At 43.9% G+C, this 26,503-nt stretch overlaps 2 protein-coding genes across 2 annotated transcripts; one reads left to right on the top strand and one right to left on the bottom strand.

The window, feature by feature from the left end:
- The first annotated feature begins 3,829 nt into the window (after positions 1 to 3,829).
- Positions 3,830 to 13,634, top strand: LOC5516437 (histone deacetylase 11). The gene is made up of 13 exons (XM_001636450.3): positions 3,830 to 4,014; positions 4,412 to 4,572; positions 4,799 to 4,899; positions 6,386 to 6,502; positions 7,015 to 7,057; positions 7,565 to 7,641; positions 8,094 to 8,156; positions 11,098 to 11,194; positions 11,590 to 11,659; positions 12,162 to 12,270; positions 12,342 to 12,428; positions 12,632 to 12,713; positions 12,865 to 13,634. Exons 1-13 carry the CDS (start codon positions 3,974 to 3,976, stop codon positions 12,909 to 12,911), a joined length of 1,095 nt encoding a protein of 364 aa, XP_001636500.2. The 5' UTR covers positions 3,830 to 3,973; the 3' UTR covers positions 12,912 to 13,634.
- On the bottom strand, positions 13,240 to 25,019 carry LOC5516491 (major facilitator superfamily domain-containing protein 12). Its single transcript, XM_032386291.2, has 10 exons — positions 24,244 to 25,019; positions 22,708 to 22,816; positions 22,132 to 22,216; positions 21,434 to 21,996; positions 20,979 to 21,071; positions 18,609 to 18,701; positions 17,498 to 17,674; positions 16,028 to 16,128; positions 15,827 to 15,960; positions 13,240 to 14,605 (listed from the first exon to the last, which is right to left on the bottom strand). Exons 1-10 carry the CDS (start codon positions 24,804 to 24,806, stop codon positions 14,265 to 14,267), a joined length of 2,259 nt encoding a protein of 752 aa, XP_032242182.1. The 5' UTR covers positions 24,807 to 25,019; the 3' UTR covers positions 13,240 to 14,264.
- Positions 25,020 to 26,503: the final 1,484 nt, after the last annotated feature.

Genomic DNA, 26,503 nt, shown 5'->3' with positions numbered 1-26,503 from the left:
TGGCGGCGGGAAAAAGCACTTCGGCACGACCCCATAGCGGCACTTTGATGGCCTTCTGTCTGATGTGATAACGCAAGATTACTATACCAGTTATCGTGTAAACACACGGGGCGGAAAGTCATCAGAACGATGCGCGGGGAGCTACTGCACTCTGGCACTGCTGTATTTGTATTTATATCATAGATCATTATATCATCGAATAGGGGATAACTAAACGATGCGTAGCCCGATTATAAGGTGATTTCATTTCTCTTAAATTGTAGAGGAAAAATAAAACTTTTTTTTACCGCTAACCGGTAAATACTTCAAAGGGGACGAAGAGCGGGCCTGACACTCGGGCTAAACGATGTTCTTGATTTCTTTTTGGCACGATCCCACATAGATCTGTTTGCGTACTGTTTTCTGTAATTGATATCACATCGAACAGATAATGGAAACGACGCGACATGCGCAATGGGTCCGTGCGCATACTGATGACGCGACATGCGCATTGGGTCCGTGCGCATACTCATGACGCGACATGCGCATTGGGTCCGTGCCCATACTGATGACGCGACATGCGCATTGGGTCGGTGCGAATACTGATGACGCGACATGCGCATTGGGTCCGTGCGCATACTCATGACGCGACATGCGCATTGGGTCCGTGCCCATACTGATGACGCGACATGCGCATTGGGTCCGTGCGAATACTGATGACGCGACATGCGCATTGGGTCCGTGCGCATACTCATGACGCGACATGCGCATTGGGTCCGTGCGCATACTCATGACTCGACATGCGCATTGGGTCCGTGCGCATACTCATGACGCGACATGCGCATTAGGTCCGTGCGCATACTCATGACTCGACATGCGCATTGGGTCCGTGCGCATACTGATGACGCGACATCCGCATTGGGTCCGTGCGCATCCTGATGACGCGACATGCGCATTGGGTCCGTGCGCATACTCATGACGCGACATGCGCATTGGGTCCGTGCGCATACTCATGACTCGACATGCGCAATGGGTCCATGCGCATACTCATGACGCGACATGCGCAATGGGTCCATGCGCATACTCATGACGCGACATGCGCAATGGGTCCGTGCGCATACTCATGACTCGACATGCGCAATGGGTCCATGCGCATACTCATGACGCGACATGCGCAATGGGTCCGTGCGCATCCTGATGACGCGACATGCGCATTGGGTCCGTGCGCATACTCATGACGCGACATGCGCATTGGGTCCGTGCGCATACTCATGACTCGACATGCGCAATGGGTCCATGCGCATACTCATGACGCGACATGCGCAATGGGTCCGTGCGCATACTCATGACGCGACATGCGCAATGGGTCCGTGCGCATACTCATGACTCGACATGCGCAATGGGTCCATGCGCATACTTATGACGCGACATGCGCATTGGGTCCGTGCGCATACTCATGACTCGACATGCGCAATGGGTCCGTGCGCATACTCATGACTCGACATGCGCAATGGGTCCGTGTACATACTCATGACGCGACATGCGCAATGGGTCCGTGCGCATACTCATGACGCGACATGCGCAATGGGTCCGTGCGCATACTCATGACGCGACATGCGCATTGGGTCCGTGCGCATACTCAGGACGCGCCATGCGCATTGGGTCCGTGCGCATACTGATGACACGACATGCGCAATGGGTCCGTGCGCATACTCATGACGCGACATGCGCAATGGGTCCATGCTCATATTTAGGATCCCGTTCGATCATTTTGTCGCCTTTTTATATAGCCCAAGAATTGTTTACGTTCCAAATTGCATAGTTCGTGTTTACTAAATGCTACGGATGTTGCTGGTTGGCATTGAAAATGTGTGGCCTAGGGCCTAACGTTTTAGAATAGATGTTTCGCGGCGAGAAAAAGAACTTGATCATGGAGCATAAAAACGTGCTACTCTGAATGCTATTTAGATATAGATACTTCTCCGCGCATTTCAGTTCAAATACATGGATCGAGGCTAGGGACGGACCATTTGATCCGATGTCTGATGGGTCGGTACGAAAATATCCCCAAAAATATCGAGGTCGCGAGTTGAAAAAGCCAACAAGCAAGTCTCGGCTGCAAAACCTCTCATGCCAACTGCGGGCACGCAACAAAAGACAGCAGAAAAAAGAAACTCTCATTTTCCCCTCAGGTCACAATACGATTCTGTAGGCACACACACACACACAGGTAATGATAAACATTACAAAATAGACAAAAAAAATGAAATTTAAAATACAATATGTAGTGGACGGCACGAGGATAAAAAAGGCAGGAAAAAGGATAAAAAAGAAATACAAGAGGATCAGCCGAGAGTCGAACCAACAAGAACCAAGTTAAAAAGCTTTAAAAAGGAAAAGCGAAAAAGTAGACCATACATCCAGACTTGCGCTGAATCACCGCATGGCAGCTAAAGCTTTACGGCTAAGCTGGAGATTTCGGCCCCAACACCGCTATCTAGCAAACTGTACAACACAAAGGAACCTGAGGTACCCGCGCATTAATGGGGAGGCAATAACCAGGATCCCAGGCCTGTCTTATACGGTTACGCCACGCACAGCTCGCTGTGACGTAGCGTGAAAAATAACGATGTCTATCAGGGCGCCTTGGGTCTCTTGGGAGGGTGTAGCTATGACCGTCCAGTGCACGTGCACATGGCTTTTTTTTGTGCGAGACAACTAAAGTGTGGTATGCAAATGCTGAAAAGCACGAGGCCCGTCCCGAGTCTACTCTCAGTCAGCTCTACTGATTCGGATTCAAAATCGCGGACGCTCTTGAAGCAGAGCAAGCAGGAAATCAACAGATGACGTCAAAAAGGTTCCCCGCAGCCTAGAGACGCTTAAGGACTGGGAACTACAAAAGAGCAGACACAAATGGGACTCCCTTATATTAGGGAGTGATCATTAAAAACCCTGAGAGAGGCAAGGGGGAGAGGGAGGGGGTAGCTTAGAAAGGGTTAAAAACTTTCCTCCCCCCTGTAAAAACTAAACACTCCCTTATGAAAATATTATAGCCGTAGCAAGCCTCGAATTATTGAAGGGGGCAAGATACAGAAACATTAAAGCAAACAAAGGGGGCACAGCCACGCCCTGATGGCCATATTCTTTCCCACCCCTTGCTACGTCCCTGAATATAAATAGGTCTGAATGTACTACACATTATTGGGTTACATGAATTAAAGGGTAATAGTTATTTATATCGTACCAGTCATGAAATATGATGTAAGATAATTATATCCTCTGTTCTAAAAACATAAGTTCCATGATATAGATATCACGGGCCACAGAAACGCTCTCTTAGGGAAGGGTCATTATTTAAACAATAACTTAACATTTCACATATATGAAAATGCTAAAATTTTCACAGGGGAGCATGCCCCCAGACCCCACTATACAATATTATTTACACCCCCTGTAAAATGAACTCGAAATTAACTTTTCTCCATGTCTATGACAGACCCCCTACAAACAGGATAATTTTAGTTTATGGTTTTGTTTTGGGGGAGGGCCTTTATTTTTGGTCGCCTTTTGGGGGGAGGGTCATCATTTTTGGGTAGGTTCGCAATTTTTAAACGAAAAAAAACTCAGCTTAGCAGCTCTAACTGCCCCCTCACCCCCCCCCCCCCCCCCGATAAATGGCCTTTCCCTTACAACGTATTCGATGCTGATGCTGAAACTTAAACCCGAAGGCTGCTCAAACAGTAAATATCACGTTTATATTCGAGAAAATGCTTAAAAAACTTTCTCAAAGGTCAAAACTCCTGAAAAAATTTTTTTTTTCTCTTGTATTCTCTTGTTTCGAATGAACACCAGTACTGGTACCCAGGACCGCTCCAAAATAAAAAGAATATGGCGGAAGCTCCGTTTATGAGCGGCCTAAAACTGTTATTTGTTTCTGTTGTATTCACGGGGAAATGAAAGGGAATGTTCGATAAAAGACCGGCTCTTGTAAAGTATGTCAGATCAAAAGCAGTTAACATCTAACAAATCGGCGAGGTAAGAGAAAATGGAAAGAGGAAAAAAACAGGAAGTCTTAAGTCATCCGTGAAACTTTGTTGTGTTGTGCATGATTTCTTACTACTTTAGTATTTTAATCCGTTGTGAGCGGTTGAGTAATATCCCTTGCCCTTCGATATTCTAACATTGGCATTATTTTATTCAAAACTCGTATCTCTTGTACAAGTTGGTAAGAACTGGAAAAGAATAATGCAAATTACAAAAAAAACAAAAAACAAATAGTATGCAACAAGACGTCTACTAAATAAGAGAAATACTAAATAATCCCATGGATGTAAATATGCCTTTGTCTGTTATAAAAGAACATATCATAACATGCAATTATAAATAATATTCGGTATTGTAGTCGAAGGAAGGTTTGCCTGTTCTGTTGCAGTAATTACGAGTGTGCCTCTGCCAGTCACCTTTACATCGATATCAAAGCCACGCAATGGCCGATCGTCTACTCATCTGGGTACAACATTGGCTTTATGGGTCTGGAGAGACTGCATCCATTCGACTCTGGCAAATGGGGAAGGGTATTTAACATGCTCAAAGGTGCAAATTAAAACAAACAAGAACTCTGTAAATGCTGAATGTTTATATTTGTTTAGCCAGTTTTAATATAAAATCACATGACAGAATTTTGTGCTTTATGTGCCTGGCTGCTTGTTGGTGGTATAGTTATGGACTAGGAAACACAGAACAGGATGTGCATCATAACCCCACCCCTCTAAATTCTGAGTACATGCATCCATATCGCCATATTCGTTTTTTTTATTAGAGGCCAAGCTTATTGATGATAGCACAGTAGTTGAACCAAGAGAAGTATCAAGAGAGGATTTGCTGATTGTGCATACCAAGAAGTATCTGGACAGCTTAAAGGTTTGTTCAAAAGTATCTCAATATCCCATTATAATGAATTCATGGCTACCTAATTAATAATATAAAAACTCATGTCCCCTCATAACTTAGATGCAACCAACATCATCACTAGCATCACAATATAGTTATCATTATCAACATCACAGCACCCTAATCAACATCAACCTAACTATCACCAATGTCATCATCTTAATCACAATCACCAACATTTAATTGGTATCTTCACTGTCATTAGCCTGGGTAGCAGCTCAAGTGGAGGTAAATGGAGGGGGACTGGGGGAGGGGAAGAAAGGAGAGCCTGCAGGCAGACTATTGTTCTAGCCCTTCACTCTGGTCTCTGAGAGACCCAAGGCTCGCTTTTGGCTGCGACGTCTCACATGTGTTGTACATCCATCAACACATCGTATCAACGAACTTTAGTACAAGAAAATGTGAGTTGGTTGAGGAAGAGTTTTAAAATTGTTTTTAAGCATTTTGTCCACCCTACGAGATTCAAAACGACCGGATGTTGCCCTGAAAACAAGCAGTTGCAGTGCGACAGGCAGCTTTTTTTAAGGAATGATGCGTTGGCAATTATGCCAACAGGGTTTGGAGAAAGTTTAATTTCTCAAACCTTTGTGCTTTGTGCTGAAGAGAGAACAAAATCAAAAGCATTTGTGCTTGTAATCGTGTGCTAAACAGTGTCATACTGTTACTGAGGTCAGCCTGTTCCCTTGACGCCGATAACGTCTAATCCATCTTGAGCGGTCTATTTTCTATCATTTTCAGCTGTGCTGAAAACACCATACATACGAAAAGTTTACGAAGGCACTAACATGTGACTCTACTTAAAGGAAAACTTTGTTTCCTGTGTAGTTGACAAAACTCAGGTCGTACAGACGTGGAGTAATAACAACACCAAAACAGCTCTTTTGCTCTCTTTAAAATATTGGCGAACCAATCATAAGTGAGCTTGTTTCCGTAGTGAATTCAAATATTTTTGTTGCAATAAAGACAGCACTCGGTTCCTGGATTTGTTGATGGATTTCATTTTCTTTTCCCGTGGACATACCGGAGAAAAGACAATTTTCATGTAGCATGTTTATTTTGACAAGAAACATAAGTAAAATTACAATTTGAACAGTTCATGTGATTGGTTAATTTTGACATCTACTTGAAGACACACACTGAGTGCAGCTTAGGGGTGGCGCAGCTAGAACAATGGTCTGCCGGCAGACTCTCCCTTCTTCTCTTTCTCCCAGTCGCCCCCTTTCCTCCCCCCCCCCCCCCCCCCCCCACCACCCTTCTCCCTTGAGCCGTTATGCAGGCTACACTGTCATCATCATTATGAACAACATCCTTGCGATAACAGGTCTAGTATTTGATGGTCAATATAAAATGCCCCATATTTGGTGCGCAGGGGGGTTAGGCAAGCACCCTGTGCATCCCCCTAGGCATGTGCACCTGTATCATTGAGTCTGTCTTTCTCATGTGCTTTTGTCCCCAGTGGAGCGTGGTGGTTGCTCAGATCTGTGAGGTCCCACCAGTTGCCTTCCTCCCTAACTTCATTGTGCAGCACAAGTTGCTCAGGCCGCTAAGACTGCAAACAGGAGGAACGGTACTTGTAAGTATTACCCAGTAGGATACCTCTAGATAAGTTGCTTCTAGGCTGCTTCAACTATAATAATACATCTTAGACTAAATACAGCTAATAACACAATTGGGCTGAATAATACTTGTAAAGTAAAACCCAGTCGGATACATCCAGACAATTTGCTTAGGCTGCTCCAACTATAATAATACAGCTTAGACTAAACACAGCTAATATGGCAATTGGTCTGAATAATACTTGTAAAGTATTAGCATGTAGCATACAGTCAGACAAGTTGCTTAGACAACTCAGACTATAAACAAGTAGCAGTAGTAAGTACAACCTAGAAGGTTACTTTTTATCAAAATGCTTTATTTAGGTTCCTCTATAAATGGCCTACTCCATTAAACAGCTGTTGTCTAGGTCTCTATTTGTCTTGGTCTAAAGAGTGTCTGATAGGTACACATACTTTTATATGAGGGGATTTGTGCAATGCTTTGTTTTAATGAATGTATGACTTGTAACTGATTACTGTTCTTCTTCAGGCAGCGAAGTTGGCAATGGAAAGAGGCTGGGCTATAAACATTGGTGTGTCTAGTAGTTTTTAATAATTTTTAATTAATTTTTAGTAATTTTTGAAGGCAAACATGTTTTCCTGCATAACACTCCTTTTGCAACTTGCTTTTCTTTTCAAAGCCACACAAAAAGTAGAACACTCTTTCTGCATCAAATGTCTCAAAGACACAGAAAAAAACATTGTGCATGTAACTTTGAGTAAGAATAGTCACAGAAAACTTTGTGCATGTAACTTTGAGTAAGAAAAGTCACAGCCAAAATGTGTACATTGATATTGCCTAGCTTTATTATAAGAATTTTTTTTTTGATGTCTTCATGTCTTATATGACCATGTTAATTCAGAGATAACAAATCTCGGGCCTTATCTTGTCCCCCATAAGCAATAGAGAAACATTTTAATGTTAAAACAGTTAATGCTACAGTGATAATAATATCGAAACTGATTTGTCTGAATTATCCTGAGACTAGACTGGCAACCTCTTGGCATCAAAGCACAGTGATCAATTTTGTTTTGTACAGGAGGGGGATTCCACCACTGTTCTGGGACCAGTGGAGGAGGCTTTTGTGCATATGCCGATATCTCTCTTGCAGTTATGGTAATAATTCACTCTTTCCAGAGTGCAATAGTGGTGATAATTTACTCTTCCCAGATGGAAATTTCATATTGAGATCTGTGCAATAGAAATATAAACTAAACTATAAACTATAAGTCACTTCTTATATACAACAATAATGCTACAAAATGTATGGTTTAAAAAAATTTACCCCCCGTGGGGAGGAGCATTTGGTTACTAGCATAACTTGGGGATGTTCTAAGGTTGTTTTTTTTTTCAGTTAAAATAGTTTTAGTAAAATATTTTATCTTTTTTTTTTTGGGGGGGGGGAGGTTATTTTGTATGTATTCTACATATTATATTCCATACTATAGTAGTAGAATAACTCATTGTCATTTTTTAGGTTTTACAGCCTGTTTTTAAATGTTGACTCCCCCTAAGGTTTAGCCATGAACCCTTTTCAGTTCTAAGATCACTTGTATGCTCTATTTCAGTTTTTGTTCAATCATTTTGATTCAGTCAAGAAAGTGATGATAATTGATCTAGATGCCCATCAGGTAAGATCACTGATTCCCCATAGCCACCTTTTATTGACCACCCCTCTCTGCACTGATACAAGCCATCAATAGAATAGGTGATACGGGGTGAGGCAGACACATGGTTAGGTATGGGTGTAGGGGTGTAGCAGACGCATGGTTAGGTATGGGTGTAGGGGGTGTAGCAGACACATGTTTAGGTATTGGTGTAGGGGGTGTAGCAGACACATGGTTAGGTATGGGTGTAGGGGTGTAGCAGACACATGGTTAGGTATGGGTGTAGGGGTGTAGCAGACGCATGGTTAGGTATGGGTGTAGGGGGTGTAGCAGACACATGGTTAGGTATGGGTGTAGGGGGTGTAGCAGACACATGGTTAGGTATGGGTGTAGGGGGTGTAGCAGACACATGGTTAGGTATGGGTGTAGGGGGTGTAGCAGACGCATGGTTAGGTATGGGTGTAGGGGGTGTAACAGACACATGGTTAGGTATGGGTGTAGGGGTGTAGCAGACACATGGTTAGGTATGGGTGTAGGGGGTGTAACAGACACATGGTTAGGTATGGGTGTAGGGGTGTAGCAGACACATGGTTAGGTATGGGTGTAGGGGGTGTAGCAGACACATGGTTAGGTATGGGTGTAGGGGGTGTAGCAGACACATGGTTAGGTATGGGTGTAGGGGGTGTAGCAGACGCATGGTTAGGTATGGGTGTAGGGGTGTAGCAGACACATGGTTAGGTATGGGTGTAGGGGGTGTAACAGACACATGGTTAGGTATGGGTGTAGGGGTGTAGCAGACACATGGTTAGGTATGGGTGTAGGGGTGTAGCAGACACATGGTTAGGTATGGGTGTAGGGGGTGTAGCAGACGCATGGTTAGGTATGGGTGTAGGGGTGTAGCAGACACATGGTTAGGTATGGGTGTAGGGGGTGTAGCAGACACATGGTTAGGTATGGGTGTAAGGGGTGTAACAGACACATGGTTAGGTATGGGTGTAGGGGGTGTAGCAGACACATGGTTAGGTATGGGTGTAGGGGTGTAGCAGACACATGGTTAGGTATGGGTGTAGGGGTGTAGCAGTTGCATGGTTAGGTATGGGTGTAGGGGGTGTAGCAGACACATGGTTAGGTATGAGTGTATGGGTGTAGCAGACACATGGTTAGGTATGGGTGTAGGGGGTGTAGCAGACACATGGTTAGGTATGGGTGTAGGGGTGTAGCAGACACATGGTTAGGTATGGGTGTAGGGGGTGTAGCAGACACATGGTTAGGTATGGGTGTAGGGGTGTAGCAGACGCATGGTTAGGTATGGGTGTAGGGGTGTAGCAGACACATGGTTAGGTATGGGTGTAGGGGGTGTAGCAGACGCATGGTTAGGTATGGGTGTAGGGGGTGTAGCAGATGCATGGTTAGGTATGGGTGTAGGGGGTGTAGCAGACACATGGTTAGGTATGGGTGTAGGGGTGTAGCAGATGCATGGTTAGGTCTTTGTGTGGCAGACACATGGTTAGGTATGGGTGTAGTGGGTGTAGCAGACACATGGTTAGTTATGGGTGTAGTGGGTGTAGCAGACACATGGTTAGGTATGGGTGTAGGGGGTGTAGCAGACACATGGTTAGGTATGGGTGTAGGGGGTGAAGTAGACACATGGTTAGGTATGGGTGTAGGGGGTGTAGCAGACACATGGTTAGGTATGGGTGTAGGGGGTGTAGCAGACACATGGTTAGGTATGGGTGTAAGGGGTGTAGCAGACACATGGTTAGGTATGGGTGTAGTGGGTGTAGCAGACACATGGTTAGGTATGGGTGTAGTGGGTGTAGCAGACACATGGTTAGGTATGGGTGTAGGGGGTGCAGTAGACACATGGTTAGGTATGAGTGTAGATGGCGTAACAGACACATGGTTAGGTATGGGTCTAGGGGGTGTAGCAGACACATGGTTAGGTATGGGTGTAGGGGGTGTAGCAGACACATGGTTAGGTATGGGTGTAGGGGTGTGACTGACACATGGTTAGGTATGGGTGTAGGGGTGTAACAGACACATGGTTAGGTATGGGTGTAGGGGTGTAGCAGATACATGGTTAGGTATGGGTGTAGGGGGTGTAGTAGACACATGGTTAGGTATGGGTGTAGGGGGTGTAGCAGACACATGGTTAGGTATGGGTGTAGGGGGTGTAGTAGACACATGGTTAGGTATGGGTGTAGGGGGTGTAGCAGACACATGGTTAGGTATGGGTGTAGGGGGTGTAGCAGACACATGGTTAGGTATGGGTGTAGGGGTGTAGCAGACACATGGTTAGGTATGGGTGTAGGGGTGTAACAGACACATGGTTAGGTATGGGTGTAGGGGGTGTAGCAGACACATGGTTAGGTATGGGTGTAGGGGGTGTAGCAGACACATGGTTAGGTATGGGTGTAGGGGGTGTAGCAGACGCATGGTTAGGTATGGGTGTAGGGGGTGTAGCAGACACATGGTTAGGTATGGGTGTAGGGGGTGTAGTAGACACATGGTTAGGTATGGGTGTAGGGGGTGTAACAGACACATGGTTAGGTATGGGTGTAGGGGGTGTAGCAGATGCATGGTTAGGTATGGGTGTAGGGGGTGTAGCAGACACATGGTTAGGTATGGGTGTAGAGGGTGTAGCAGACACATGGTTAGGTATGGGTGTAAGGGGTGTAGCAGATGCATGGTTAGGTATGGGTGTAGGGGGTGTAGCAGACACATGGTTAGGAATGGGTGTAGGGGGTGTAGCAGACACATGGTTAGGTATGGGTGTAGATGGCGTAACAGACACATGGTTAGGTATGGGTGTAGATGGCGTAACAGACACATGGTTAGGTATGGGTGTAGGGGTGTAGCAGACACATGGTTAGGTATTTGTGTAGCAGACACATGGTTAGGTATTGTTGTAGAGATAGGACTGTGACTGTACACTGTAATCCATTGATAGCATCTAATTCCACAGGGCAATGGTCACGAAGCCGACTTCATAAAAGAAGAAAGAGTTTATATCATGGATGCCTACAATTCACACATATACCCTGGCTGTATGAAAGTTAAAAGTATGAAAAATGATTGTATACAACTGATCTTGGATATGTTGTCCACATTAAAAAAACATTTCCAATGTTTTAAATGTCATACTACTCATTTTTTTTTTTATTGCAAAGCAACTTTTTTTATTTTAGCAAATAATGAAAATGAATATCCAAATAAGTCATGTGACACTCATGTGACATCTCCCAAGGTTTGTTATGAAGGTGGATAACCGGTGTATAACCTGTTCAAAATAGTGGATTACATGTTCAAAATCAGCAGTATTTGACTCACTTTCCCACAACACTTGTGTATAAAGTGTCCAAAAATGCCACCATAGTAATGTTGAATCATGAGTTAGGGGGTCACTTCTAGATGTTATTCTGTTTTGAGCTCAACATGTTAATCTGTGCCATTTCAGGTGCAATTAAACGAGATGTTCAATTGGAGAACTTTACAACAGATTCAGAATATCTACCACTTATCAAATGGTGGGTATACTCAGTAGCGTTTACCCGGTGTTTTTATAGCGAAAAACCGGCCTAGAGCGATGTTTGCCCTGTGTTTTATTGCGAAAAACCCAGCCTCGAGCGATTCGTGGCCGCCATCTTGGATTTTAAAATGAAAAACGGGGGGGGAAGGGGGCGAAGAAGGAGAGAGAGAGAGAAGAAACGCCTGCAGGCTACATAATCAGCAATGATATTTATGTTGGTGTCAATGATAATGAAGAGTCTCATTATGATTATCATTGCAATAATGGTATTATGATGGTGATGGCGATGACGATTATGATGGTGATGAATATCATGATGACGATTATGATGGTGAAGGTGGCAATAAATGGTAATAGCTATAAACATCATGGCGTTGGTGATGGTGGTGCTGTTGATGTTTATGATGATGATGTTGATGAAGACAGTGTTAGTTATGAGGATAAGTTTATGATGATCAGGGTCCCGAACTGCCAGCACTTGATTTTTCTCTTTTCACAAGGCATGTGCCGGAGGCCCTGGATGAGTTTTGTCCTGATGCGATCATCTACAATGCAGGCACAGACATTCTAGAGGGTGACCCTCTAGGTTCGCTTTCCATAACTCCTAAGGTAAGTTGAGTAACTTTTCATATTGGTGGTATGAAAAACTTATGAAAATTCCTGTATGGCGTTGCTCACAGGGCATCATTCAAAGAGACCAGATAGTCTTCCAGGAAGCACGTAGCCGCTCTATTCCTATCATGATGGTGACATCAGGTGGATACCAGGTATGTAGTAGGGGGTGGAGGGAGTAGTGACCATGTTTGAAATTGGGGTGGGGGGAGATAGTTAACAGTCATTGAATGGGGAGGTAAGCATGAGGGTAGTACTGCAAAACTTAAGTTAAGTACTAAAAATCGAAGAAAAATTCTAACTTGATAAGACCTTCTCTTCTCTATTATGTTTACCTCACTTTTATTTCATGTTTCAGAGAAGAACTGCACGAATTATTGCTGACTCAATCCTTAATTTACACGAGCAGGGTCTCATTTCCTGTAACTACTCTGAATCAGGTAACAACGCATGTGCAACTGGATGTTACCACTGGCTCTAGTAAACCAGGGCTCATATAACATGCTACATGTTGTCACTGGTAGTTCCATGCAAACATGAACATGTATTGTATCGATAGTGTTTATTTATCCATGTTTCCTTTATTTCTAGGCCCATTACCGGTTGCTGGGGCTTCGTCAAGCTACAATACCTTCTGAGCCCACTTTCTTGGATTATCTTCACCCATAGCCCTAATACGAAACAATTAGATCGCCTTGGTACCTGAGGGGAGTAGGGTGGGGGAAACCAGATTTGGCGATTTTCCATCACCCTCAACCCTAATACCAAACAATTAGATCGTCTTGCTATCTCAGGGAAATAGGGTGGGGAAACACGTGGTTGACGACAGCACGCTCTGATCACGTGTCTGAAGGCCATTTTTCTGTGGAATACTGAGGACTTATTGCTAATTCTGACGTCACAAAAGGATTAGGAGATAAGGGGAGGTTACTCATTCAAAATGATAAATACATAATTTCTGAGATCTAATTTTAAAATATTTATTCGTATCTCAATGGGAGCATTACTCCAAATAATTACTCAGCAACAATCCAATTTATCGCATTTTTTTTGTAAATATTACAATTTTATTTGTATCATGAAATGGTAATGATAGAAATAATTGGATACATCAGGCTTGTGCCTAATCGTGAGGCTATGAGCTTTAAAAAGTATCGTGCAACGAGATGCTGAGTACCAAGGTGCTAACCGAACCGAGTACCAAGATGCTTTGCGAACCGAGTACCAAGGTGCTAAGCGAGGAGAGTTTACCAATGTGCTTTGCGCACCTTAGAATAGGGATTCAATAAATTAAATAGGGATGGTAACATGTGGAATAGGTAACTCAAAGTAACCAATAAACAATAACAATTTATCGTTGATTTTCATCTCAGTCTGTCGTTGATTGTTCATCTCAAGCTTGAAGTCTTTCCATCGCAAAGCTTAGCTATTCTGTCATGTTTTCGTGCAAGAGCTTCTGACTCGATAAGACAGGAGAATCAGAGGTCCTACACATGCTCATGGCTAAAAAAAACCTTATTTTGTGAGATGCATGACTAGTCTCCGTTTATTTTGTCACTCAGTAGGAACGACTGCGCAGGCGACTAGCGCGTGACAGCTTAAAACAGAATGATAAAAATGCTAAAAAGACTTTTATAAAGACCAGCTATAGTTAAAAACACCTAGATTACTGACCGGCATTGTGAATCGTTTGCATCATATAACTTGGCTTAACATTAAAACGAGGCTTAATAGCCGAGAAGCCGATCTCCAAATTTCACATTTTCCAATGCAGCCAAGGAAACAATGGAAGCAATAGATCGAGGCGTGACATATCACAGTCGCCGTTTATGCCATGCTCGAAGATCAAGCGTACTTCGGTCTTACGCAGGGGTGACCTTTGGAAGCGCCCGCAAAGTACGCTGGATCTTCGGGCATGCGTGTGACGCATCCAATGTCCTTCTCAGTTACGACGATATCTAGGCCATGACGTCATCATAGTACGAGACACGTCACAGTCTTGTATTCATCATCACTGTCACGTGTTCACCGTCTCTTTCTGGTGTGATGTCATTGCATCCTGTCTTGGACGTGACGTCATCGGTAGCAATATTTGACGTCATGTTGTCAGGATTATCCTCAATCATGATGTCATCATTGGACGTGACGTCATCGGTAGAAATATTTGACGTCATATTATCAGGATTATCCTCAATCATGATGTCATCAGTGTTGGACGTGACGTCATCGGTAGCAATAGTTGACATCACATGGCCAGGGTTACCGTCGATGATATCAACAGAGCTGGGCGTGACGTCACCTGAGGTACAGACCTCCTCGGCTTTTATTTCACCTGTGTTGAGAAAAGAATGACTGACCGACCTCACGAATTCAGGGGTACAGGGGCAGCACCACGCCTTAAGCCCGTGTTCTCTCGAGGCTTACAACAACAACGACTTTAATTGTTTCTGTGGATGAGTCTGTTTGAAAAGCGAAGTATCTTTTGTAAAACCACACCATTATAAAAACGCCACCAAAATCTCTTCTTATTACAATAGGTCCTTGTAGGGCTGATTATCGAGCTAATTTGAGTTGATAGTATATACGTGTGAATTATGGTGGAATAGGATCAAAACAAATGTTCAGATCGATTCCCTTTTTTCATGATCACTACGGAAGTTTACCAAAGAAGACGTAAGCGACAGCCATGGTATCGCTGTAATGATTGACGCTTACCCATAGAAGACGTGGGAGACAGCCATGGTATCGCTGTTATGATTGACGCTTACCCAAAGAAGACGTGGGAGACAGCCATGGTATCGCTGTTATGATTGACATACCCATAGAAGACGTGGGAGACAGCCATGGTATCGGTGTTATGATTGACATACCCATAGAAGACGTGAGCGACAGCCATGGTATCGCTGTTATGATTGACATACCCTTAGAAGACGTGGGAGACAGCCATGATATCGCTGTTATGATTGACGCTTACCCATAGAAGACGTGAGCGACAGCCATGGTATCGCTGTTATGATTGACGTTTACCCATAGAAGACGTGGGAGACAGCCATGGTATCGTTGTTATGATTGACATACCCATAGAAGACGTGGGAGACAGCCATGGTATCGGTGTTATGATTGATGCTTACCCATAGAAGACGTGAGCGACAGCCATGGTATCGCTGTTATGATTGACGCTTACCCATAGAAGACGTGAGCGACAGCCATGGTATCGATGTTATGATTGACGCTTAACCATAGAAGACGTGGGAGACAGCCATGGTATCGCTGTTATGATTGACATACCCATAGAAGACGTGAGCGACAGCTATGATATCGCTGTTATGATTGACGCTTACCCATAGAAGACGTGAGCGACAGCCATGGTATCGCTGTTATGATTGACGCTTACCCATAGAAGACGTGAGCGATAGTCATGGTATCCCTGTTATGATTGACGCTTACCCATAGAAGACGTGAGCGACAGCCATGGTATCGCGGTTATGATTGACGCTTACCTATAGAAGACGTGGGAGACAGCAATGGTATCGCTGTTATGATTGACACTTACCCAAAGAAGACGTTGGAAGAGTACGGTTTCTGTAGAATGCAAGCACCACTATCAGTGAAAGCGCTGCCGCTGAGCCGGTTGCCATGGAGAAAACCAGACGTATGTAGCCGTCACAAGCTAGGCACCGCCCATCACTGCAACCATAACATTTGAGTCAGACATGAATAGAATACCAATAAAATGTTGTCATGGCAACGTCACCTGTCAGCCTTTGGGTAGAATTCTTGAATGACAGCAATGATAATTCCGTTGGCGAGTTTGTCCACCAGGCTTGCTGTGCCGTACACGAACGCGCCAGATTCCTGAGAAAGACAAGAACGAGACACTTAACACAGAATCGTACAAGAACGCGCCATACTTCTGAGATAGACACGAGACACTTAACACAGAATCGAACGAACTCGCCATACTCTTGAGATAGACACGAGACACTCAACACAGAATCGTACACGAACGCGCCATACTCTTGAGATAGACACGACACACTCAACACAGAATCGTACACGAACGCGCCATACTCTTGAGATAGACACGACACACTCAACACAGAATCGTACACGAACGCGCCATACTCTTGAGATAGACACGACACACTCAACACAGAATCGTACACGAACGCGCCATACTCTTGAGATAGACACGACACACTCAACACAGAATCGTACACGAACGCGCCATTTTCTTGAGATAGACACGACACACTCAACACAGAATCGTACACGAACGCGCCATACTCTTGAGATAGACACGAGACACTCAACACAGAATCGTACACGAACGCGCCATACTCTTGAGATAGACACGACACACTCAACACAGAATCGTACACGAACGCGCCATACTACTGCGATAGACACGACACACTCAACACAGAATCGTACACGAACGCGCCATACTCTTGAGATAGACACGAGACACTCAACACAGAATCGTACACGAACGCGCCATACTCTTGAGATAGACACGAGACACTTAACACAGAATCGTACACGAACGCGCCATACTCATGAGATAGACACGAGACACTCAACACAGAATCGTACACGAACGCGCCATACTCTTGAGATAGACACGAGACACTCAACACAGAATCGTGCACGAACGCGCCATACTACTGCGATGGAAGACACGTCGCACTCAACACAGAATCGTACACGAACGCGCCATACTCCTGACATAGACACGTCACACTCAACACAGAATCGTACACGAACGCGCCATACTCTTGAGATAGACACGAGACACTCAACACAGAATCGTACACGAACGCGCCATACTACTGCGATAGACACGACACACTCAACACAGAATCGTGCACGAACGCGCCATACTACTGCGATAGACACGACACACTCAACTCTTCCTTCTATGGTCTGTAGATGGAAGGGTACATCGAAATTTGAAAACGCGGTGGTAAGGAAAAGGAAATAATAAATAAGTCTGTGCTTCTCTTCCAGCTTATGAAGTCCCAGTCTCGATCAATCATTGATTGACATGCATTGTCTATGCAATGAAGATATTTCGTATCGGGTAGTTGGTGGACTCACAGTTTATTGTTTACTTTCACGTACTGATTCGCTATCCATTCAGGGTGACCAACAAAAAAAAAAACACATGAAAAACATGAGCGTGATTCAGCCTCGCCGTGGCGTATTAGAGCACGTGACCTACCTTGTCGATATGGTTGATCATCTCCGCTAACATCGTCAGCATGGTGACAAGCATGAGAGAGTACCCTCCCCCCATCAGAACTGACGCGCCATATACGGCCTGCTTGCTGCTGATTGGCTGGATGTAGAACCACGTGTACGCGCCTATCACGCCAACCGCGCCTGCACAGAACGACATCTACACAAAGAACAAAATTCACATCACAAAGTATAATAATTAAATTACAGAAAGTGGCAACACGTTACTGCAATTTCGAGTATTCAGAGAACTCTCGCTAGCTCTCCAATCTAGATCTCTAAACTCCTCACTTCCGTCCATCAAATTCTGAACGGAAAAGGTTTGGTACCCTCTGATTGGACAACGCATTGCAGTGAAAAGCCAAACGAATAGCAATAGCAGCTAGAGGCTTTTGACGGAGGAAGCCGAAATGTATTTAATTTTCTCACTTGGAATTTGTCGCAAAAAAAATACAAAAAGCTAAATACATTTGTTGAAAAGTAAATTTTTAATCCCGACCCTGGTAAGTTCAAGCTACTAGAAGGTTTGAGGTACCGCTGGCTCGAGTTACTTCGCTTTTTGAGGTAACTCGATAAATTAAACAAGGACCAGCGGTATAAAAGGCGCGCGCCTGGTCCAAGTCGTCATTGCTGGCTAGACTTTGACGAGTGCAGAGCTCCATTAAAAGAAGCAAAAGATATGATCAAGTTCGAAATAATGTCTTAAAACATCAATTGTGCAAAAACAACGAAATTTGCAATATTCTCTGGTGACTGGATAGATTTTTAAGCAAAACAGTTTTCAGGTTGCGTTATTTTCAGGAATAGCGTCATTTCAAATTAACGCACGCTGTTTTTGAAATTTATTGTCAATCACATATTTTGTAACTATTGCCGTAGAAAACTGCTTCCAAAAAGCTCGCCGTTATTGCCTTGTGTATACAGAACATTATTTTCAATTTTGAAATTATCAAAGTTAATCTACGGATGTGCTTTTCCGATATTAACGGAGCTCTGCACTTTGACGTGTCCTAGTGGAAATGACGATCGACGTTGACCATTTCGGCGCCTTTTATACCGCAGGTCCTTCTGTCAAGCAAATTGTACTCAAATACCTTATTGCCGATATAACGTGTGATCTTCTTTGACAGGTAGCTGAAGAGAGACGAACTGACGAGCACGATTAGTGGGAAGTACGCAATAGCTTCCTGGAAAATACCCATAAAAGCACGATAAGGGAGAAGTACACAATGGCTTCCTGGAAAATACCCATAAAAGCACGATAAGAGGGAAGTACGCAATGGCTTCCTTGAAAATACCCCATTCGAGCACGATAAGAGGGGAGTACGCAATGGCTTCCTGGAAAATACCCCATACGAGCACGATAAGAGGGAAATACGGAATGGCTTCCTGGAAAATACCCCATACGAGCACGATAAGAGGGAAGTACACAATGGCTTCCTGGAAAATACCCCATACGAGCACGATAAGAGGGAAGTACACAATGGCTTCCTGGAAAATACCCCATTCGAGCACGATAAGAGGGAAGTACGCAATAACTTCCTGGAAAATACCCCATTCGGGCACGATAAGAGGGAAGTACGCAATAATTTTCTGAAAAATACCACATTCGAGCACGATAAGAGGGAAGTACGCAATAACTTCCTGGAAAATACCCCATTCGGGCACGATAAGAGGGAAGTACGCAATAACTTCCTGGAAAATACCCCATACGAGCACGATAAGAGGGAAGTACACAATGGCTTCATGGAAAATACCCCATACGAGCACGATAAGAGTGAAGTACGCAGTAACTTCCTGGAAAGTATCCACATAACGTTCTAACACGAAAAGAGGGAAGTACGCAATGGCTTCCTTGAAAATACCACATTCGAGCACGATAAGAGGGGAGTACGCAATGGCTTCCTGGAAAATACCCCATACGAGCACGATAAGAGGGAAATACGGAATGGCTTCCTGGAAAATACCCCATACGAGCACGATAAGGGGGAAGTACACAATGGCTTCCTGGAAAATACCCCATACGAGCACGATAAGAGGGAAGTACACAATAGCTTCCTGGAAAATACCCCATTCGAGCACGATAAGAGTGAAGTACGCAGTAACTTCCTGGAAAGTATCCACATAACGTTCTAACCCATACATTTCCATACAACAGTATAACCATTAATCTACGAATAAATAAAGTTGAAATTATTTAGGGATGTCTTGCTTAGATGTCTTAAGAGGTAGCACACACAAACCCAAGTACGGGAGGGGTTGGGGGGAGGGGTGAGTGCTTATTCCGATCACTACTGTAATATATTCCTAAGTGCAAGTATCGCCGGGTAAAAGCAGAGCGAGGGATCTGGCAATTCATAGATCCGACATGTCAATCACGCGCGCACGAATAGCCAATCAGGAAAGAGATGATGCAATAACAGCCATGTGGTCCCACAAATGTCCCACAAAAAAGTCGGCAATCGACGGCAAAAAGATCGGTTTGAGATATTTTTCTGCTAATCTGGACAAGCAAAATAAGCATCTTCCGGTCAGCGTAGAAAGTGATAGTCCTGTTTTCTTTGACCGGCCACTTTTAGTGTAGAGTTGGGACTTAACTTGCAGAAAAACACGTAAAATTTCTGAGAAGAAACGAAAAACAAAAAGCAAACAAACCACATAGTACAAGAACAGTGTAAGTCCTACCATTAAACTTGTGTTTGATATTATCCTAGGTTACTTCAATTACATATAAGAATGATGAGACTGTCGTTTGTATTATTGCTATAAATCTTGACATTTGCCGATAAAACTTGTAGTTTAAAGTCAGGCGTAAACTGCGAATTCGGCATTCTCTTCTACTTTTCCCCGCACTTAAATAACTGCAAGTTGACAAAAATAGCACATAGTACCTACCGAAGAAAGCACCGCTTTATCTTATCATTTCCAAGTTTTCGTATTTCAAGCTGGATTCGGGTCGTTTCCATTCAACAACCAAACTTGTAGTTATCTATTTCTATGCTTCTCTACAAGATTTTCACCAAGCTTGGACAACAAATCAATTTCTATCATGTTAGGTGTCCGTCTTTTATTTCCCAAGTCGCAGGACAACCCCTATAAACGTCTATATTTTAGATAAACCCAAGCAGGATTCACAGACCTCATCCGACATGTACAATTTGTGGGACTTTTGTGGGACATTTGGGTTGCACTTCGCTGGCTTATATTTGCTGCTTTCTGATTGGTTATTCGTGCGCTCGTCGGATCTATGAATTGTCTCCGGCGCCTGCAGAGTTAGGTGGTGATGTTGGCCCAACGCACTTTGAATTCAAACATAAAGAGATATAGCTGCCATATAGCGTTGCTAGACGTTTATCTATGGGTTACCTTTAACACCACACCACAGCCACGAAAATAATCCCAGCCATAATCAAGTGTACCTATCGCCAATGATACTTGTACATGTGATACTTGTGCTAACTTACCTTTTCAAAATGGAGCGCGTCTACGAGATAGAGAGGAAAGTATGAGTTGGACATGTTGATCACCACCTTAGTGCACATGAAGACGAGGCACAACTGCAAGAAAAATATAGTTGACATGCATGAGCATCTACTTTTGGAAGTAGCTAGTTAAATCTAACGTAGCTAGCTTGAGTCTAGCATACTTAGCTTGAAATGTAACGTAGCTAGCTTGAATTTAACGTAGCTAGCTTGAATTTAACGTAGCTAGCTCGAATCTTGCGTAGCTAGCTTAATTCTAACGTAGGTAGCTTGAATTTAACGTAGCTAGTTTGAGTCTAGCGTAGAATCTAACGTACCTAGCTTTTTTACTTAACGTAATTAGCTTGAATTCAACGTAGCTAGCTTGAAACTAGCGTATCTAGCTTGTAACTGAAAGACGAGCAAAGGTACCGCATGGTAAACACTAGCTCACTTACAGTGTAGAATTCCTGTCGTTTGAACCAGTGGTAAGCTTTGCTGATTTTTTCTTGCTGACCTCTCCTCTCTGGGTCCCTATGGTTGCATGCGCTTGTCTTCTCAGTAATGTGGCCAGTGGTTACTCTCGGCGTGTCATGACAAGGGGTCAGACCATAACTCGTGACGACTTCACTGTCAAAGCTCATATTGTCAATCCCTCTATTTGCAATAATGTGTTTTGCTAGAATTCTATTCGCGACACTGTGATTGGCTGGTATTCCATTTGCGACACTGTGATTGGCTGGTATTCCATTTGCGACACTGTGATTGGCTGGTATTCCATTTGCGACACTGTGATTGGCTGGTATTCCATTTGCGACACTGTGATTGACTGGTATTCCATTTGCAATACTTTGATTGGCTAATTTTGAATCATTCATGTGAATATTGTGATTGGAATCAGACTCGACTTTTTGGAGAAGATTCTCAATACGTAGCTCTACCGGTGAAGTGGCCATAGCGCTTGGGACATTATCATCATCATTTTCAAAACAAGGGTTATTGATCTCGTGACTCGGGACTCCTGGAATGAAAAATATATGTATGGTAATGGCCATTATCATTGCTATCATCAGGGAGTTCTCTTCATCAACATTATCATCATCATCACCACCACTATTAGCTGCATAGCTCTTGGCTGATATTATTGACAGCTTACCATGGTCTTTTTTTGGTTCCTTGGTTCCAATGTGGAACATCCCTGCAAAGAATATCCCCAGCCCACTGATGATGAGCCCTAGTGACTAAAACACAAAAGCACCAAAAACACCCTTTAAAAATCTTTGCTTATCTTTCGAAATGGGAAGCTTTATTACCTTACCTGTTAATAGTGACATTTATATTCTTCTTATATCGTTTATGTATTTTAATGTTAGTTGTAAAGTTATGTGATAGTAGTGTATATTACTTTTTAGTATATAAAACTTGGGAACCTCGCAAGAACAAGCGTTTCCAAGAACAAGCGATTTGATTGGTTGAGAAACTCGGGATAAAATGCAATATACACCTCCTAGGAGGTGGATATTTTCCTGCGCCCCGAAATCAAGCAAAATGGCTGTTGTAACAGCCGATTTGCAAGTGTTTCCGAAAAGAAAATTGCTCTAAAAGCCTTCGGCTCTCCGGTGATTTTTCGCCACTATCCACCTCAATTGTATTCTATAATGCGGCAGCCAGTTAAGTCATACACTCTCCAAGGTTATATTGTCACGGGGTCATTGGACCATAGATAGCGTACCATGAACTCCCGCCACTGATCGTGAGACAGATTCTCTCCACTGCTTTCTCCTAGCAGGATCCACATAAGTCCATACACAAAGATGCCGCTGAGAAACATCCACGCTGTCCTGCAAATAATGCGAGAAAATTAGGATTCAGGGGGGGTGGTCAGGGTATGCTAGGGGAAGGGGGTGAGTAAGCCATTCTCCACTTGGCCAAAAGGGTTACCCCCCTCCCCCCCCCAACCAGCCTTGCGCCCCGACTCCTAGCTACTACATGCCTGCATCTTGCATATAGATTAGTAGAGGTAGATATCATGGCATTCTCGGGAATTCAGGGCATGGAAGTCAGCTCTACCACTTCCGCTTCCGGCTGGCTCTACCGTTTTTCGCTTTCGCTCCATCGATAAGCACTGGATGTCTCGAAGATGCCGCAGATCTCGCGAATCTGTCTGGCATGCTACCGTAAACCTCAAGTGATTTATCGATGCTTCACGAATTTGTACTCTTCAAAAATATATCCGTTGTTTTCTATTTCAAACGCATTGTCGTTTTTGAACATAAGTAGGGGAGAAATTATATTAAACATAGGGTCTTCTCTTCTTGTTTTAAGGTAGTAGTAATTGAAATAAAACAAAACCTTTATTTTTTAAAAGTTTAACACATTTGTTTATGTTTATTGACGATATCCATGACGTTATAGTGCTATAAACTCCCCCCTTACAGACTAATGAGGTTGCAGTTATTTTTATACCTAATATTTGATTGAAAAATAAACCAGCAGCCATCGCTACAAGGGTATTTGTGACGCTCCGCACGATTTTCTAAGATATAAAAAAAATAGTCGCAATCCAAGGTCAAGAACGATCAGAAAAATACTGAGGTCAGAAAAGCCCGAATCATTTCTGAATAGAGGGTTAATTTCTCCGCAAAAAAGGAAATGCGTGTAACAACACACGACTTGATAAATCTCGTCTTTATTCTCTGCCATCGAATATATGGATTTAATCACTCGTAGACGGTTCGATAAGCCTTTTTATGGTTCAAGCTTAGGCTCCTGGGATCTCGACAAAATATAGGTCATTTCATGACAGTCGTGGAGTCACCTCGACGTGATGCAATCGATGATGTCACGTTACACCACCCCTTTAAAGTCTTATGTTAGACTCAGTCTGGGTCGCTCCGGATGAAATTTGCAGTTATACGCAAATAATGTTCTCCCAAAAGTAATAAGATCCTGTCCTCCAAGACATGGTTATTCTTGTATATTTGAAATAAAAAATAAATTCAGTTATATACTTTTATAGTCCCTAAAAAAATCGAGCTGGTGATATCATTGTTTTTTGGATTATAGCCCAGTTTGATCCGTAAAACCCTGGATTATATCATACAAGCTTGTTAATTATGGGGGCGGGGAAGGGGTATGACCCTACAAAACAAGCGAACTGTCAGCTCCGACCAATGTCAAATGTATTATTGTTGTCACGCTTGATAATGGCAATGCAAACTTAAAGATAATGTTTTACTTACGAAACTTGACGGGCATGTTGACTTACCTCAGCGAGTTTAATTTCACGAAATCAGTAGACCTTACGGCGATTTTCGGGAGCAAAGAAAGATGGCTTATTTCAATTGCTGTAAATCCAAAGTTTGTAGCAACTAAAACGACTGTGTAATAAATCAAGGCGACCCATTCGCTACTTGTTTCGCTGCAAGGTAGACACGGGGAGAATAAAAATGGCAAGCTTCCGGCCATGATAAGCACACCGATAAGATGCCAAGCTTTTCTGTGTCCAACTCTCCCAAGGAAAGGCACTCTGAAGCGATCGCAAGCGTACCCTACCGCAGGTGACAATACACTGTTAGCGACTTGCCCCGTCAAGAAAATGATTCCTGTATTCCCGCTAGAGATCCCTACAACTTTTGTGAAGAAAACTAGAAGGTAGCTGAACCCGGCGTAAGCGATCAAGTCGTTCTGAATGTGTCCCACTCCGTAACAATGTTTTTGACGCATAGATAGTTTTTCTCCTTGCGCGTCGAAGGAGGTGGTGTTTGGCTGCCTCCATCGAGAGTGGCGCCTAAATTTGGTATTTTGTCCTAGTTCTACATTTGCGGCCATTTGTAAGCTATCTCTACCTGCAAAATATGTTTAGTCTCGAATCGCGTGTTAGTCGGAGAAAGGTTCTTCCGAAAAATACTTAGACAGAGCGGAGACGAGGCGAGAATCAGCTGACAAAAGCTCGAGTTCCGAATAAAGACAATAGCCACAGAGGTCAAAGATCACATGAAATGATTAAAATCTCCCAGCAAAAGACACTTGTACATCCGTACTTCTGTCATGTAATGACAAGGCGAACGTCACTCCCTGATAGTCATATCATACAAGCAGCTATTTGGTTACCAATTTTACTAAGCTATCACTTCTCGTAGCAGAGATTTCTAGTAAACGAGCCATGATCGCACGTTTTGGTTGTTAAGGATTTCTAGAAAAAATTCTTAGAGAGATGCTTAATGCGCTGTGTGCGTGTGCCAAGGCTAATTCTTAGCGCTTATTTCATTATTAAGGGCTCTACCAAGTAATCCGTCCAGAGCTTATCGATCCCCGCATACATTCCTTGGTGTTTTTCCGTTTGGTAACAGCCTATTGTTTTATCTCGATTTCTGTTTACGGAACAATGGCCTTTTCTATCGCGAAAACAACATCTCGTGTTGCGCACTCTTGTTTGTCTCCTGAACAAATAAGACCAAAAAAAGGTCAAGGACAATCTAAGCCGGCCGCATTCTTCCCTTAGACATAATACTAAGATTTGCCGTTTCCGTGCTGTAACGTGACAGTACCATGACCAAACCAATACTGTGACCCCACCATCACCGTGACTGTGCCGTGACCAAATTATTACCGTGACTGTGCCGTGACCACACCATTACCGTGACTATGCCGTGAACACACCATCACCGTGACTATGCCGTAAACACACCATCACCGTGACTATGCCGTGAACACACCATCACCGCGACTGTGCCGTGACCACACTATTACCGTGAGTGCCGTGACCACACCATTACCGTGACTGTGCCGTGACCAAACCATTACCGTGACTGTGCCGTGACCAAACCATTACCGTGAGTGCCGTGACCACAGCATTACCGTGACTGTGCCGTGACCACACCATCACCGTGACTGTGCCGTGACCACACTATTACCGTGACTGTGCCGTGACCACACCATTACCGTGACTGTGCCGTGACCAAACCATTACCGTGACTGTGCCGTGACCACACCATTACCGTGACTGTGCCGTGACCAAACCATTACCGTAACTGTGCCGTGACCACACCATTACCGTGACTGTGCCGTGACCAAACCATTACCGTGACTGTGCCGTGACCACACCATCACCGTGACAGTACCGTGACCAAACCATTACCGTGGCTGTGCCGTGACCACACCATTACCGTGACTGTGACGTGACCACACCATCACCGTGACAGCACCGTGACCAAACCATTATCGTGACTGTGACGTGACCACACCATTACCGTGACCAAACCATTACCGTGACTGTGCCGTGACCAAACCATTACCGTGAACACACCATTACCGTGACTGTGCCGTGACCACACCATTACCGTGACGACACCATTACCGCGACCAAACAATTACCGTGACCAAACCATTACCGTGACTGTGACGTGACCACACCATCACCGTGACAGCACCGTGACCAAACCATTACCGTGACTGTGCCGTGACCAAACCATTACCGTGAACACACCATTACCGTGACTGTGCCGTGACCACACCATTACCGTGAC

This window comes from Nematostella vectensis, chromosome 10 (assembly GCF_932526225.1).
Source record: "Nematostella vectensis chromosome 10, jaNemVect1.1, whole genome shotgun sequence".
Lineage (NCBI taxonomy): Eukaryota > Metazoa > Cnidaria > Anthozoa > Actiniaria > Edwardsiidae > Nematostella > Nematostella vectensis.
Note: the sequence above shows the minus strand (reverse complement) of the source record. Positions and strands in the feature narration are given on the sequence as shown.

Bases quoted from the DNA above. Each gene is read 5' to 3' on its own strand.
- LOC5516437 (XM_001636450.3), top strand. From the start codon at position 3,974: ATGTCAGATCAAAAGCAGTTAACATCTAACAAATCGGCGAG. The intron at 4,015-4,411 runs GTAAGAGAAAAT...GTTCTGTTGCAG, and splicing joins ACATCTAACAAATCGGCGAG to TAATTACGAGTGTGCCTCTG. The intron at 7,642-8,093 runs GTAATAATTCAC...GCTCTATTTCAG, and splicing joins ATATCTCTCTTGCAGTTATG to TTTTTGTTCAATCATTTTGA.
- LOC5516491 (XM_032386291.2), bottom strand. From the start codon at position 24,806: ATGGCCGCAAATGTAGAACTAGGACAAAATACCAAATTTAGGCGCCAC. The intron at 22,217-22,707 runs GTACGCTATCTA...TTTGTGTTTTAG, and splicing joins ATCAGTGGCGGGAGTTCATG to TCACTAGGGCTCATCATCAG. The intron at 15,961-16,027 runs GTGACGTTGCCA...TTATGGTTGCAG, and splicing joins TTCTACCCAAAGGCTGACAG to TGATGGGCGGTGCCTAGCTT.